This window comes from Zophobas morio, unplaced genomic scaffold, assembly GCF_036711695.1.
Source record: "Zophobas morio isolate AGI-343-1 ecotype UQ-CSIRO unplaced genomic scaffold, CSIRO_AGI_Zmor_V1 ptg000010l, whole genome shotgun sequence".
NCBI classification, from domain to species: Eukaryota; Metazoa; Arthropoda; class Insecta; order Coleoptera; family Tenebrionidae; genus Zophobas; species Zophobas morio.
The window spans coordinates 7157040-7169611 of NW_026972115.1; the positions used below are offsets into that span (position 1 = coordinate 7157040).

Here is a 12572-nt window from a genome sequence, read left to right on the forward strand (position 1 = left end):
CACACATTTTTCAGGAAAATCGGATAATGTTAATAATGTTATATTGCATGATGTAGGATGATTCGTGTGGAATACGTTGTGTTATACTTCTCCATATTTATTCGTAGGAACAAAATTTTCAAAAATTAAAACCAAATTGTCTGTAACATTAATTCTAATTGTTTACAGATAATAATAATAATAAGAGGTAACGTTTTTTAAAAATATGTCTCAAATTACGAAATGAATCCATCAATTGTTTTCAAAAAGGTAAACACAAAGATCTCCAAAAATTTTCCAAAAGCTTTTTTTTAGTTCTTTCAAGAACAAATCTCCAGGGTTTAATTTTTTTCAAAAAACATAAGGGACCTCAAAATTCATTCCAAATTTTTCAAAAACTAACCATAAGAGACCTTCAAGATTTTTTCCAACGCACTAGAGACTATCCAAGAATCTTTTAATTTTTTTTCAGTAAATTAAAGACATGAGTCTCTCAAGAAGTTTTTTTTTTCACGAAAGGCCGCCAAGACTGTTTAAAATTTTTTCAAAAAATAGTCCTAAAGGGCGTCAGAAATAGTTTTAAAAATTTTCAAAACTAAACCCAAAGGGCCTCCAAGATTCTTTAAAAATTGTTTAGGGGTCATACACAAGAAACCCTTGAGATTGAAATTTTTTTTTCAAGAACTAAACAAATAGGGCCTTAGATCCCTTTTAAAATTTCTCAAAAATATACCTGAGAAACCTCCAAATTCCCTTAAAATTTTTAAAAATTAAAATTAAAGGGAATCCAAGATTTTTTCAAATTCTTTGTAGATAACAATAACAAGAGACATGTCTTAAAAATATGTCTCAAAGATAAAGTTTTTAATGTATTTTAATACATGTAATCCATGAAATCTTGACGTAATTCTCTTCTACGAAATCGAGGACATTAAATGAGTAGCTCTGAATGAATAAAAAAAAGTAGGTGGACTCTTTCCAGGAAAAGTAATATTCAAATTAGTTCAGACATTCTTTATTTTAGCACAACCTCTATAAACAGTCGTGAAACTTAAAACTTATAAACTTTATTTTTACGTTAACGTTTGTCTCAAAATATAAATAGCAAAAGTTTCAAAGCAATCGGGTCGGTAGTTCAATCCACAACTTCCACGAGTCTGGCAAAAACATTCACAACAAAATAAAACACAATTTTTCATTTACAATTATTACGTAACTGTAATTTCATCTTCACACAGATACAATAATACCACATCTAGTTGTAGATCACCTTGACAATTACTTCGTTCGCCTCGGGCGACAACGAGAAATGCTTTATTAGTTATACTCAGAAGCGTACTTTTATCTAATAAAAAACATAAATAAACACCCACAATCGTGCTGAATCGTAATTATTAAAATGAATTTTCCTGCTGCGGATTTCCGAGCTGACACAACAGGTGGAATTTCCTGCCGAACGAGGCAGGGTCCACTTATAAGATGATCACCGTCCCCCCAGACGGTGCCATTGAAAAAGTAAACACAAACACTCCAGCTTCAGTCATCTAGGTCAGTCGTCACGTTTGCCATGGTTTTAAGAGACTCGATTTACCTGTTTTTGGCGCTGGCCGTGGCCACCGAGACGCGTAAGTACGCACATTTTTTACCACCTGCAAAAATCAGTGTTAATGTGATTTGTGTAACTAGTTAGTAACCCAGTGGACCCTTGTCAGACCCCTAATGGTCAAAAGGGCACCTGCGTGCCCCTCCAAGACTGCCCCAATTTGCACTCCCACTTCGAAAAAGGAACCATCGACCCTAAAATCAAGACTTACGTGCAGAGATCACACTGTGGGTTCGTGGGCCATGACCCTAAAGTCTGCTGCCCATCAGCCACCGCTCCCGCCAAGTCCCTTTTGGCCTCCAGTCACCTCCTTCCAAACCGTACCATCTGCGGTATGTACACCGACAACAGGATCATCGGAGGGGAAAAAACCGGCCTGGACGAGTTCCCCTGGATGGCGTTGCTCCAGTATAAAATCGGTACTAGTGCAAAAATCGACTTAAAGGCTGGTTTTGCTAAGGGCTATTTTGCAGACAACGGCAGTTTGGTGTTCGAGTGCGGGGGGTCTTTGATCAACAAGAGATACGTCTTGACGGCTGCTCATTGTCTCCTACCCGAACTGTAAGTGGATTGTTTTTTTTTGTTTTGTTTTGATTGGTTCTTTATAGGGTTAAGGTGCGTTTGGGGGAGTACAACACAGAAACCAACCCCGACTGCGTTAGCAACTCTCTGGGGACGGATTGCGCCCCTCCGGTGCAAGATTTCGGGGTTGAGGAACAGATTGTTTACAGGAGTTACGACGCAGGGGATTCTGACCATTATCACGACATTGGGTTGATAAGGTTGGACCGGGACGTGGAATATTCTGATTTTATCACACCCATTTGTTTGCCGTTGGATACGGAAGAAGTGTACAAGTCGTACGTGGGGAAGCAGCTGACGGTGGCCGGCTGGGGGATCACCGAAAGAGATGTCAAAAGTACCATCAAGCTTAAAGTGAACGTACCTGTGATGGAGCTCCCCGAGTGCGCCCGCAAGTACAAGGACCTTCTCAACCTCAATTTGGCCCTGGATAGTGGCCAGATTTGCGCTGGAGGTGTCAAGGGCAAAGATTCCTGTAGGGCCGACAGTGGAGGTCCTTTGATGCACCTTAAGCTTGAGAAGCGTCGAGAGTCCAATTTTTACGTTGTTGGGGTGGTTTCGTTCGGACCGACGCCCTGCGGACAAAAGAACTTGCCAGGAGTATACACCAAAGTTTCGAAATACGTGACCTGGATTGTGGAAAATCTGAAACCTTAAGACTGATTCTTAAAGAAAATGTATTGTGTGTGTTTTTTTTTTAACATTACGTGTAAGGATATTTATTACGTGTGACTGTTATTTTTGTTTTAATTAGTAGCTTGTTTTTATAGATAAATGGACTAATGATGCATCAATTAAATTGTTGTTTACACAATTAATAGACTACGATTTTTAATTAAAAACACCTTCGTCAAATCAATGTCAAAACAGTTTGTAAACTTTAGTCTGACGATAATTACAGATAAAGCTATAAAACAAAATATCGTTGTTTACATCGTTCCATCTTAATGCAGAGTAGTTATCTGACCTTTCACTTGAAAAAATGCACACTTAAAACCGCTAACAGGATAATGTTTGTGCTACCGCACAGAATTTTAATCTGCGGATGAATATTAACAAGGTCGAGAAGTCCTGCTGCGGTTTTAATTTCTACAGAGTGACCATTAATGAACTACTGATTTGGTGTCATAAATGCCAGTTCCACAATCTGGTCATCATAAAATTTTAAATATGTTGGCAACCTAACAAAAAATTATAAATTAATTCATAATCATAAATAAATTATAATTTACTATTATCGGTTAGCGGAAAAATATTTTTCCCGCAACTTGTCACCACACTTGGAAAATTTTTCTTCGTGAAGCTCACTTCCAGGAAGAGGTGATTGTGGAAATCCGTTGCATGTTATGATGTTCGATAATAATTATTAATTATAATAATTACCGTAGAGTACACCGTGATTACGTGTTCGAAAAACAGGAAACAAGTTTTCTATTTTTGATTTATTCAGCAAAATTTTGAAATGACGTCATCAAAATTTTTGTTAGTCAAAAGTTTGTTCAATTATTAAAAACACAGCATTTGACAGTATTTGTTTATTTATTTTTTGTTACTACATTGTTAACATTTTTGTTGGTGTTTAAACCAACTTCTACATTGTGGAATAATTTCACATTTATAAACCTTATTTCCTTTTCAAAATTGCGCAAGAACTCAGAATTATCTCTCATTTAAGTTTTAATTCCAGTGAACATAAGCAAAAATTTATCAATAAATACACATTTTTAAAATTCTTAAAGTGCACTTCAGCAGAAATCACAAATAAAATGTTGACGAAAGAACATAATGCGTAGTATTGCAGCAAACAATATAAGAATTTACACTATTTAGTAATTCCAGAACAGTGTCAACAATGCCTCTGAGGGCTTTTATAGTGGCGTTAGCGTTTGTCCATTCCGTTAGTACCAGTAAGTTGAAACCAAATTTGACACTCAATACCCAATACTGTTTAATAACTCATAGCTGCCGGAAGTTATCAAAGCTACCCTCCTTGCCAGACACCCCATGGCAAATACGGCCTGTGTAAACCATTGCAAGACTGCCAGTCCCTCAAGACCCTCGCCGACGACCCTAACCCAAACAAGGCCCGCTTTCTGTGGCACTCCCAATGCGGATTTCAAGCCCAAGAAGTCAAAGTTTGCTGCCCGGTTTTCTCCAGCGGGGACATTCCAGACTACTCGTCAACATTTGTTAACCCCGGTTTATTCGCCACACCAGACCAATGTACGTCTACTAATTACGCGAGTGTGATAATCTTCGGGGGTAACAAGACTAAACTGGGAGAATTCCCCTGGATGGTAGCACTAGAGTACCAGAAATGTAAGAACACCACAAGTTAAAACGTAAAATATTGTGAGACGTTCCAGATGATAGGAAATCGCAGAAAACGATCCTGGATGTAAAGTGTGGGGGCGTTCTCATCAGTAAAAGATACGTACTAACAGCAGCCCACTGCATGAATTCGAAATTGTAAGTACTCAAAGGTACTTCTTCCAAATTCGCGGTTTGTTGTTGTAGAGTGAGCGTTCGTCTGGGTGAACACAACCTGAAAACTAATCCAGATTGCGACAGATATGGTATGTGTGCCCCAAAATACATCGGTGTACCCATAGAAAAACAGATAATTTTCAAAACGTACCAAAAATCTCCTGAAAAGTACCACGACATAGCGCTCCTACGTTTACAACACGAAGTTGCTTATTCAGATTTCGTCAAACCGATCTGTCTTCCAACAACTGTGAGCGACTTGTACTACTCTTTTATTGGCGAAGAACCCGTTGTGGCTGGTTGGGGGTTCACCGAAAAAGGCTACTACAGTGATGATCAACTTAAAGTCGAAGTAGAATATGTGTTTTCGATTTTTTTTTCTTTGTCTCACTTTTGGTTTACCAGGTTCCTGTTCAGAACTTGACTGTTTGTTCTTATGGTAGTGATGAGGGCGTTTTGTGTGCTGGAGGTGAATCAGGAAAAGGTTCGTGTTTTGGGGATAGCGGCGGACCTTTGATGGTTTCACGAGGGGTGGAAAATGGAGGAAGTTGGTACGTCATTGGTATAGTGTCTGGTGGGTCAGACCCGTGTGCGCTGGATTATGAGCCGGGGACTTACACCCGAGTTTCGAAGTATATGACTTGGATTGAAGACAACATGAAACCTTGAAGATCAAAATTTGAACTTCTTTTGGTGTTTTTAGGTGAAGATAAGATTTAGCAAAGTTGACTGTTTTGATACAATAAAGATATCAAAATATGTAACTCAGTCGTTTTTTTTTAATTTGGAAAGAAAATACAGACGCAGATGGAGCTCTTTTAGAACCGATTTGAACAACATTTTTTTTAATGGTCAAGTCGTAAGAATACAAGTTCTGTTTGCTCTGCTAAAAAATATATACAATTTATGATATCATTACTAGATACTAAATATTTATTATTATAGAGTACATCAGAATATTATTTATTCAAATACTCAGGAGTGTCATAGTGATGAAAAAATCCAAAATAATTTGCTGAATGGCTAAAGAGATATTTGATTTTGTTAAATTGTTTAAAATTAATTTTCATTCTTAAGTTGAAAATCAAAGTTTATAATTAGATATCAACACAAAAAAATAATCAGCATATTTAAAACAACGTATGCAAAAATTTATCACCAAATAAACATCTATTTTAAATTAGAACTGCATTTTAGCATAAATTCGCTTATAAAGTAGTGTCAGAAATATATAGGATCTAGTGTACCTCATCGCCTGCAGAAGATAAAAATTTTCTCAGAAGCTTTGGTAAGGAAACTCAATGTTCTTAATTTTTTTATTTTTTTTTTTATAAATTTACATTCTTGCTTGAATTTTTTTTTATTGTATCTAAAATTTCAGATATTTTTTAAACAATGTTCGTCAAATCTTTCGGTGTGGTGCTACTGCTGGTGCACTTCATTAGTTGTGGTAAGTAATGAATTTTCACTTAAGTTTCTGAAAAAAAAGGAAATTGATTGTGTTTATTTTATCTGCATATTTTCTGCAACTTTATTTTCACTTTCATGTTTGTTTCTCTTTCGTTGATCATTTTCGAACCAAAAATATTTGAATTGTTGTTTAAGGATCTACCTACTCATCCTCTACCCTTTCCTCCAAAATCCCCCACCACTATCCTCCTTGCCAGACACCCAACGGCAAACACGGCCTGTGTAAACCACTGAAAAACTGCCAGTCTCTCAAGGCCCTAGTCGACGATCCTAACCCACACAAGGCCCGCTTTCTGTGGCACTCCCATTGCGGATTTCAAGACGAAGAAATCAAAGTTTGCTGCCCGGTTTTCTCCAGGGAGGAGATTCCAGACGACTCGTCAACCTTTGTTAAACCCGGTTTGTTCGCCACAGCAGACCAGTGTACGTCTCCTTATTACCCGAAAATGATAATCTTCGGGGGTGAGAAGGTCAAATTGGGGGAATTCCCGTGGATGGTAGCACTAGAGTACAAGAAATGTAAGAACATCACAAGTTAAAACGTAAAATATTGTGCGACTTTCTAGATGACAAGAAATCAAAGAAAATAATTCCGAATGTCAAATGCGGCGGCGTTCTCATCAGTAAGAGATATGTTCTAACAGCAGCTCACTGTATGAACCCGAAATTGTAAGTACTCAAAAGTATTCCTTCCAAAGTTCGTGGTTCGCTTTTGTAGAGTGCGCGTTCGACTGGGTGAAAACAACCTGAAAACCAGGGGCGGCTGGTCAGGGGCGGCAGGGTCGGCCACGCCGTACCAGTCATTTTAAAATACTTAGTAAGCGTTGAAATTAGAAAATAAAAAAAGAAATAAAGTTTGAATGTACGTTAGGATAGATCATATATATTAAAAATATATTTTATTATATTGTAGGTACAAAATAAAGCATTTGTTGCTAATTTTAAATGCTGATAAACACGCTTTGCCGGCGAGATTTCGGCAAGCCGTACCCAGGAATGCATTATGCTCGATGTTTCGACTTCGTAGCAGCTTACGGTTTCATCGTTCTCTTTGTCTAGTACACTGTAGTAGACAAAGACCTGGCGGAACGTATGTTGTGCCAGGTCCGGCGAAATCCTCCTTCGCCGTACCCAGCAACGCGAATTTAGTTTTTAAAACGCTTAATATTTAAGATAGCTAACCAAATTACAAAACAATAACGGCTTCGATGTTCTTCAGTGCATACTATTTTTTTTTAAATAATAATTGTCGATTTAATACATTTTTCTGTGTATGAATAATAAACGAAAAAAATTACATTAAATTATCTAAAATTTTATTTTTCGTACATAACTTAGCTACACCATAAATGCGCTTTTTCTGTATTTTTAGCATCTAAGCGTTTTCAGATATTTCAGAAACGAATTTAAAGTTTTAAATCATTTTAATTTTTCAATTATTCAATTAATTTATTTGACAATTTGTCATATACATTAAAAATAAATAAATGTAAATGAAGATAGTTAACAGTTGGTACTTTTATTATTACTTTTTTTATATTTTTTAACTGCATGTCATTATTTAATTATTATTATTTAATTGTGGATGTCCGGGGTCGGCAAGCCGTATAGCCGCCGGTCGACGCGGAACTCAGTAAAAATAATGTTTTCGGTGGTTCTCAATTAATGATAAAGCAGAACAAGTAGAATTAAGGATTAATAGTATTTGGAATCAAACTGACATTGTCAATTTCCTATAAAAAATTATTTTAACAGGTCGAAACATTTGAGATGTTTTGTACATCCTGGCACGTAAAATGTCAGTGGTTAATGAGTAGCAGCCATACATTACGAAAATATATAACACCAAGGTGTAGACTCAAAATATTTGGCCGACCCGAAATTTTGACCCACCAGCCGCCACTGCTGAAAACTGACCCAGATTGCGACAGATCTGGTACGTGTACCCCAAAATACATCGGTGTGCCCATAGAAAAACAGATAATCTTCAAAACGTACCAAAGATTACCCGAAAAGTACCACGACATAGCGCTCCTACGGTTACAACACGAAGTTACTTATTCAGATTTCGTCAAACCCATCTGTCTTCCAACAACTGTGGGCGAGTTGTATCACTCTTTTATTGGCGAAAAATCCATTGTGGCGGGTTGGGGCTTGACTGAAAAAGATGACTACAGTGATTTTCTACTTAAAGTCGAAGTACCATATGTGTTTTCAGGTTTTTTGTTTTCTCACTTTTGGTTTATCAGGTTCCCATCGTGAACTTGACTGTTTGTTCTTATGGTAGTGATGAGGGCGTTTTGTGTGCTGGAGGTGCAGTAGGAATAGGCTCGTGTTTGGGGGACAGCGGCGGACCTTTGATGGTTTCACGAAGGGGAGGTTGGTACGTCGTTGGTATAGTGTCTGGTGGGTCGGATCCGTGTGCACTAGCTTACGAGCCGGGGACTTACACCCGGGTTTCGAAGTATATGACTTGGATTGAACACAACATGGAACCTTGAAGATCAAAATTTGAACTCCTTCTGGTATTTTTAACTGAAGATAAAATTTAGCAAAGTTGACTGTTTTGATAAAATAAAAATGTCAAAATATGTAACCTAGTTTTTTTTTAATTTGGAAAGAAAATACAGACGACAGGACTCTTTTAGGGCCGATTTGAACAAAATTCTTTTTAATGGTCAAGACGTAGGAATACAAGTTGTATTTGTATTTATGATAGCATTACAACTAAATATTTATTATTACACATCAAAATAATTTGCCGAATGGCTAAAGAGATATCTGTATTTGTTAATAATTGCTGTAAATTTATTTTCAAATCAAAGTTTATATTTAGATATCAACACAAAAGATAGTCAGCATATTTAAAAACAACGTAGGCAAACATTTATCACCAAATAAATATATCTATTTTAAATTAAAACTGCATTTTAGCATAAATTCGCATATAAAGTAGTGCCCGAAATATATAGAATCTATTGTATGTCATCGCCTGCTGAAGATTTTTTTCAAACAATGTTAGTAAAATCTTTCAGAGTAGTGCTACTGCTGGCCCACTTCATTAGTTATGGTTAGTAATAAATTTTCACAATTGATTGTGCTTATTTTACCTATAAACTTTCTCTTTAAGGATCCACCTCCTCACTCCCCACCTTTTCCTCCAAAATCAAGCGCCAGAGCCTCGCCGACTTTCCCCCTTGCCAAACACCCCACGGCAGACACGGCCGGTGTAAACCCCTCGAAACCTGCCACTTCCTCAACGTCCACGCTGGCGACCCCCACCGCGCCAAAGTCCTTTTCCTTCGGCATTCCGAATGCGGATTCCTAGATGAAGATCCCAAAGTTTGCTGCCCTCTCTCCCCCAGCGACTCCGAGCCAGAAGGAAATTCCTCATTTATCAAAACCGACATACTTCCTAGCCTGGAAGAGTGCGGAATTAGCAACGTTCGCAACACAGATGGCGGCGAAGAAACCAAACTGGGCGAATTTCCATGGATGGTGGCGTTGGAGTACTCGAAGTGTAAGCACGCGATCAAAATATGACTAGAAGTGATAACTGAGTTGCAGATGATAAAAGAACCAAGGAGATGGTTCCAGACATTCAATGTGCGGGCGTTTTGATTAGCAAGAGATACGTTTTGACTGCAGCGCAATGCGTGAAAGAGGGATTGTAAGTACTGGCGCAAGTACCACCAATACTTCTACATTGGCTGTTTTAGAGAGAGGGTACGATTGGGTGATCACAACCTCAAGACTAACACAGACTGCGGCGATGGTGTGTGTGCTCCGAAGTACCTCAGTGTGATCATACAAGAATCTGTGATCTTCAAAACGTACAAAAAACAGGAGTACCACGACATAGCACTGCTGTATTTAAACGAAGAAGTCAAGTTTTCTGGTATGAAAGAGCAATTAATAACTTAGAGAATTTCAGCTAATTTGCTCCAGATTTTATCAAACCTGTGTGTCTACCAACAACCGTAGAGGAATTGTATAGGTCATACGTTGGACAAAAAGCCACGGTGGCAGGTTGGGGTCAGACAGCAACAAGTTATTATAATAACGAAATGCTGCTTAAAGTTGAAGTAAGTTTTTCCAGGAAGTTGGTCAATGATAATGTATATATAATAAGGTTCCTGTTGTCAACTCTACTAAACATTTTGGCCCCGACGTGGGTTTGGTATTTGCTGGAGGAGAAGAAGGAAAAGGTCCTTGTTATGGGTTTAATGGTGCGCCTTTGATGATCAAACGACAGGTGATGGGAGGTGCCCGGTGGTACGCTATTGGTGTGCTGTCTTATGGGTCAATTCCATGTGCCCAGGCGGACGAACCAAGTGCTTACACTCGTATTTCAAAGTATATGACGTGGATTGAAGACAACATCAGTTCTCCGAAAGAGGACATTTATTACTCTTAAAAAATTCTAAATAGTTTTTTAAGTACCTGTCATCTCACCCTGTCTAAACCATCTTAAAATAAAAATTGGGAACAAAAACCTAGTGAATTCCTTACAGATATTTTTACTACTCAGCAAAAAAATAGACGATAACAACTGGCAGAAAAATCGAAAATAATCTGCTAAATTAGATTTAATTAAAAATAATTTCATATTTACCAGTCTTAAGTTCATTTAAAATCAAAGGTCATATTTAGATATCAACACAAAAAATGGTCAGCAAATTTAAAAACACGTAAGCAAAAATGTATCACCAAATAAACACATCTATTTTAAATTAAAGTGCATTTTAGCATAAATTCGCATATAAAGTAGTATCAGAAATATATAGTATCTAGTGTACCTCATCGCCTGCTGAAGATAAAAATTTTCCCAGAAGCTTTGGTAAGCAAACTCAATGTTCTCCATTTTTTAATTTTATTTTATAAATGTACATTCTTGTCTGAAATGTTTTTGTTATCCATAAAATTCCAGATATTAACAATGTTCATAAAATCTTTCGGAGTGGTGCTACTGTTGGCCCACTTCAGTAATTGTGGTAAGTAATGAATTGTCACTTAATTTTCTAAAAAAGAAATTGATTGTGCTTATTTTACCTATAAACTTTCTCTTTAAGGATCCACCTCCTCACTCCCTACCCTTTCGTCCAAAATCAAACGCCAGAGCACCCACGACTTTCCTCCTTGCCTCACAACCTACGGCAAACACGGCCGGTGTAAACCCCTTGAAATGTGCTATGCTTTCAACGCCTACGTTAACGACGACCGGCGCGTCTTAGTCCTTTTTCTCCTGCATTCGCAATGCGGATTCCGATATGGAAATCCTAAAGTTTGCTGCCCGGTGACCGCTAGAGACTCCGAGCCAGAAGTAACTTCCCCATTTGTCAAAACCGACCTACTTCCTAGCTTGGAAGAGTGCGGAATTAGCAGCTTTCGCGAGACATATGACGGCGAAGAAACCAGACTTGGCGAATTTCCATGGATGGTGGCATTGGAGTACTCGAAGTGTAAGCACGCTGTCAAAATATGACTAACAGAAGTCATAAGTGAGTTACAGATGATGAAAGATCCAAGGAGATGGTTCCAGATATTCAATGTGCGGGCGTTTTGATTAGCAAAAGATACGTTTTGACTGCAGCGCAATGCGTTAAAGAGGGATTGTAAGTACTGACGCAAGTACCACCAATACTTCTACATTAGCTGTTTTAGAGAGAGAGTGCGATTAGGAGAATACAAACTCAACACTAACCCAGACTGCGACGGCCTTGGTGTGTGTGCTCCGAAGTATCTCAGTGTGGACATACAAGAATCTGTGATCTTCAAAACGTACAAAAAACATGGGTACCATGATATAGCTCTGCTATATTTAAAAGAGGAAGTCAAGTTTTCTGGTATGAAAGAGCAATTAATAACTTAAAGAATGTTAGCTAGGTTTGTTTCAGATTTCATTAAACCTGTGTGTCTACCAACAACCGTAGAAGAACTGTATAGGTCATACGTTGGACAAAAAGTCACGGTGGCAGGTTGGGGCCGGACAGGAATAAATTATTATAATGACGAAAGTCTTCTCAAAGCTGAAGTAAGTTTTTTTCGGAAGTTGTTCAATGATCATGGGTTGTTTATAAGGTCCCTGTCGTCAACGCTAGTAAATATTTTGGCGCCGATATGGCAATGGTATTTGCTGGAGGAGAAGAAGGAAAAGGTCCTTGTGATGGTTTTAGTGGTGCGCCTTTGATGATCAAACGACATGTGATGGGAGAAGCGCGGTGGTACGCTATAGGTGTGATGTCTTTTGAGCCAATTCCATGTGTCCAGGCGGACCAACCAAGTGCTTACACTCGTATTTCAAAGTATATGACGTGGATTGAGGACAACATCAGTTCTCGGAAATATGGAATTTATTACTCTTAAAAAAATTTAAATAGCTTTTTAAGAACCCTGTATAAACCTATTAGAAATAAAAATTTAAAACATAAACCTAGTATTTTTAGAAGAA

The 12572-nt window shown here is 37.8% G+C and overlaps 4 protein-coding genes across 4 annotated transcripts; all 4 read left to right on the forward strand.

The window, feature by feature from the left end:
* The first annotated feature begins 1093 nt into the window (after window positions 1–1093).
* Window positions 1094–5334, forward strand: LOC135126056 (uncharacterized). The gene is made up of 10 exons (XM_064051845.1): window positions 1094–1604; window positions 1666–2001; window positions 2056–2143; window positions 2191–2815; window positions 3171–3243; window positions 3979–4071; window positions 4127–4483; window positions 4531–4633; window positions 4682–5003; window positions 5057–5334. Exons 1-10 carry the CDS (start codon window positions 1547–1549, stop codon window positions 5318–5320), a joined length of 2319 nt encoding a protein of 772 aa, XP_063907915.1. The 5' UTR covers window positions 1094–1546; the 3' UTR covers window positions 5321–5334.
* A 536-nt stretch (window positions 5335–5870) lies between these two features.
* LOC135126351 (venom protease-like) lies at window positions 5871–8622 on the forward strand. Its single transcript, XM_064052342.1, has 7 exons — window positions 5871–5939; window positions 6033–6101; window positions 6257–6640; window positions 6688–6790; window positions 6840–6867; window positions 8027–8320; window positions 8371–8622. The coding sequence occupies exons 2-7, from the start codon at window positions 6047–6049 to the stop codon at window positions 8620–8622; spliced, it is 1116 nt and encodes a 371-aa protein (XP_063908412.1). The 5' UTR covers window positions 5871–5939; window positions 6033–6046.
* A 445-nt stretch (window positions 8623–9067) lies between these two features.
* Window positions 9068–10616, forward strand: LOC135126345 (venom protease-like). The gene is made up of 6 exons (XM_064052331.1): window positions 9068–9191; window positions 9252–9641; window positions 9689–9791; window positions 9841–10019; window positions 10070–10206; window positions 10254–10616. Exons 1-6 carry the CDS (start codon window positions 9104–9106, stop codon window positions 10536–10538), a joined length of 1182 nt encoding a protein of 393 aa, XP_063908401.1. The 5' UTR covers window positions 9068–9103; the 3' UTR covers window positions 10539–10616.
* Window positions 10617–10819: 203 nt separating this feature from the next.
* On the forward strand, window positions 10820–12549 carry LOC135126348 (melanization protease 1-like). The gene is made up of 7 exons (XM_064052339.1): window positions 10820–10961; window positions 11052–11115; window positions 11194–11583; window positions 11634–11736; window positions 11786–11967; window positions 12019–12155; window positions 12203–12549. The coding sequence occupies exons 2-7, from the start codon at window positions 11061–11063 to the stop codon at window positions 12485–12487; spliced, it is 1152 nt and encodes a 383-aa protein (XP_063908409.1). The 5' UTR covers window positions 10820–10961; window positions 11052–11060; the 3' UTR covers window positions 12488–12549.
* The last annotated feature ends 23 nt before the right edge of the window (window positions 12550–12572 follow it).

Excerpts from the sequence above, each read along its gene's own strand:
- LOC135126348 (XM_064052339.1), top strand. The coding sequence starts at position 11,061 with ATGTTCATAAAATCTTTCGGAGTGGTGCTACTGTTGGCCCACTTCAGT. Across the intron at positions 11,116-11,193 it reads GGCCCACTTCAGTAATTGTG|GATCCACCTCCTCACTCCCT; the intron begins GTAAGTAATGAA and ends TTTCTCTTTAAG. Across the intron at positions 11,968-12,018 it reads AGAGGAAGTCAAGTTTTCTG|ATTTCATTAAACCTGTGTGT; the intron begins GTATGAAAGAGC and ends GGTTTGTTTCAG.
- LOC135126351 (XM_064052342.1), top strand. The coding sequence starts at position 6,047 with ATGTTCGTCAAATCTTTCGGTGTGGTGCTACTGCTGGTGCACTTCATT. Across the intron at positions 6,641-6,687 it reads AGCACTAGAGTACAAGAAAT|ATGACAAGAAATCAAAGAAA; the intron begins GTAAGAACATCA and ends GCGACTTTCTAG. Across the intron at positions 8,321-8,370 it reads ATTTTCTACTTAAAGTCGAA|GTTCCCATCGTGAACTTGAC; the intron begins GTACCATATGTG and ends TTGGTTTATCAG.
- LOC135126056 (XM_064051845.1), top strand. The coding sequence starts at position 1,547 with ATGGTTTTAAGAGACTCGATTTACCTGTTTTTGGCGCTGGCCGTGGCC. Across the intron at positions 2,816-3,170 it reads GGATTGTGGAAAATCTGAAA|GATAATGTTTGTGCTACCGC; the intron begins CCTTAAGACTGA and ends AACCGCTAACAG. Across the intron at positions 4,484-4,530 it reads AGCACTAGAGTACCAGAAAT|ATGATAGGAAATCGCAGAAA; the intron begins GTAAGAACACCA and ends GAGACGTTCCAG.
- LOC135126345 (XM_064052331.1), top strand. The coding sequence starts at position 9,104 with ATGTCATCGCCTGCTGAAGATTTTTTTCAAACAATGTTAGTAAAATCT. Across the intron at positions 9,642-9,688 it reads GGCGTTGGAGTACTCGAAGT|ATGATAAAAGAACCAAGGAG; the intron begins GTAAGCACGCGA and ends ACTGAGTTGCAG. Across the intron at positions 10,207-10,253 it reads AAATGCTGCTTAAAGTTGAA|GTTCCTGTTGTCAACTCTAC; the intron begins GTAAGTTTTTCC and ends ATATATAATAAG.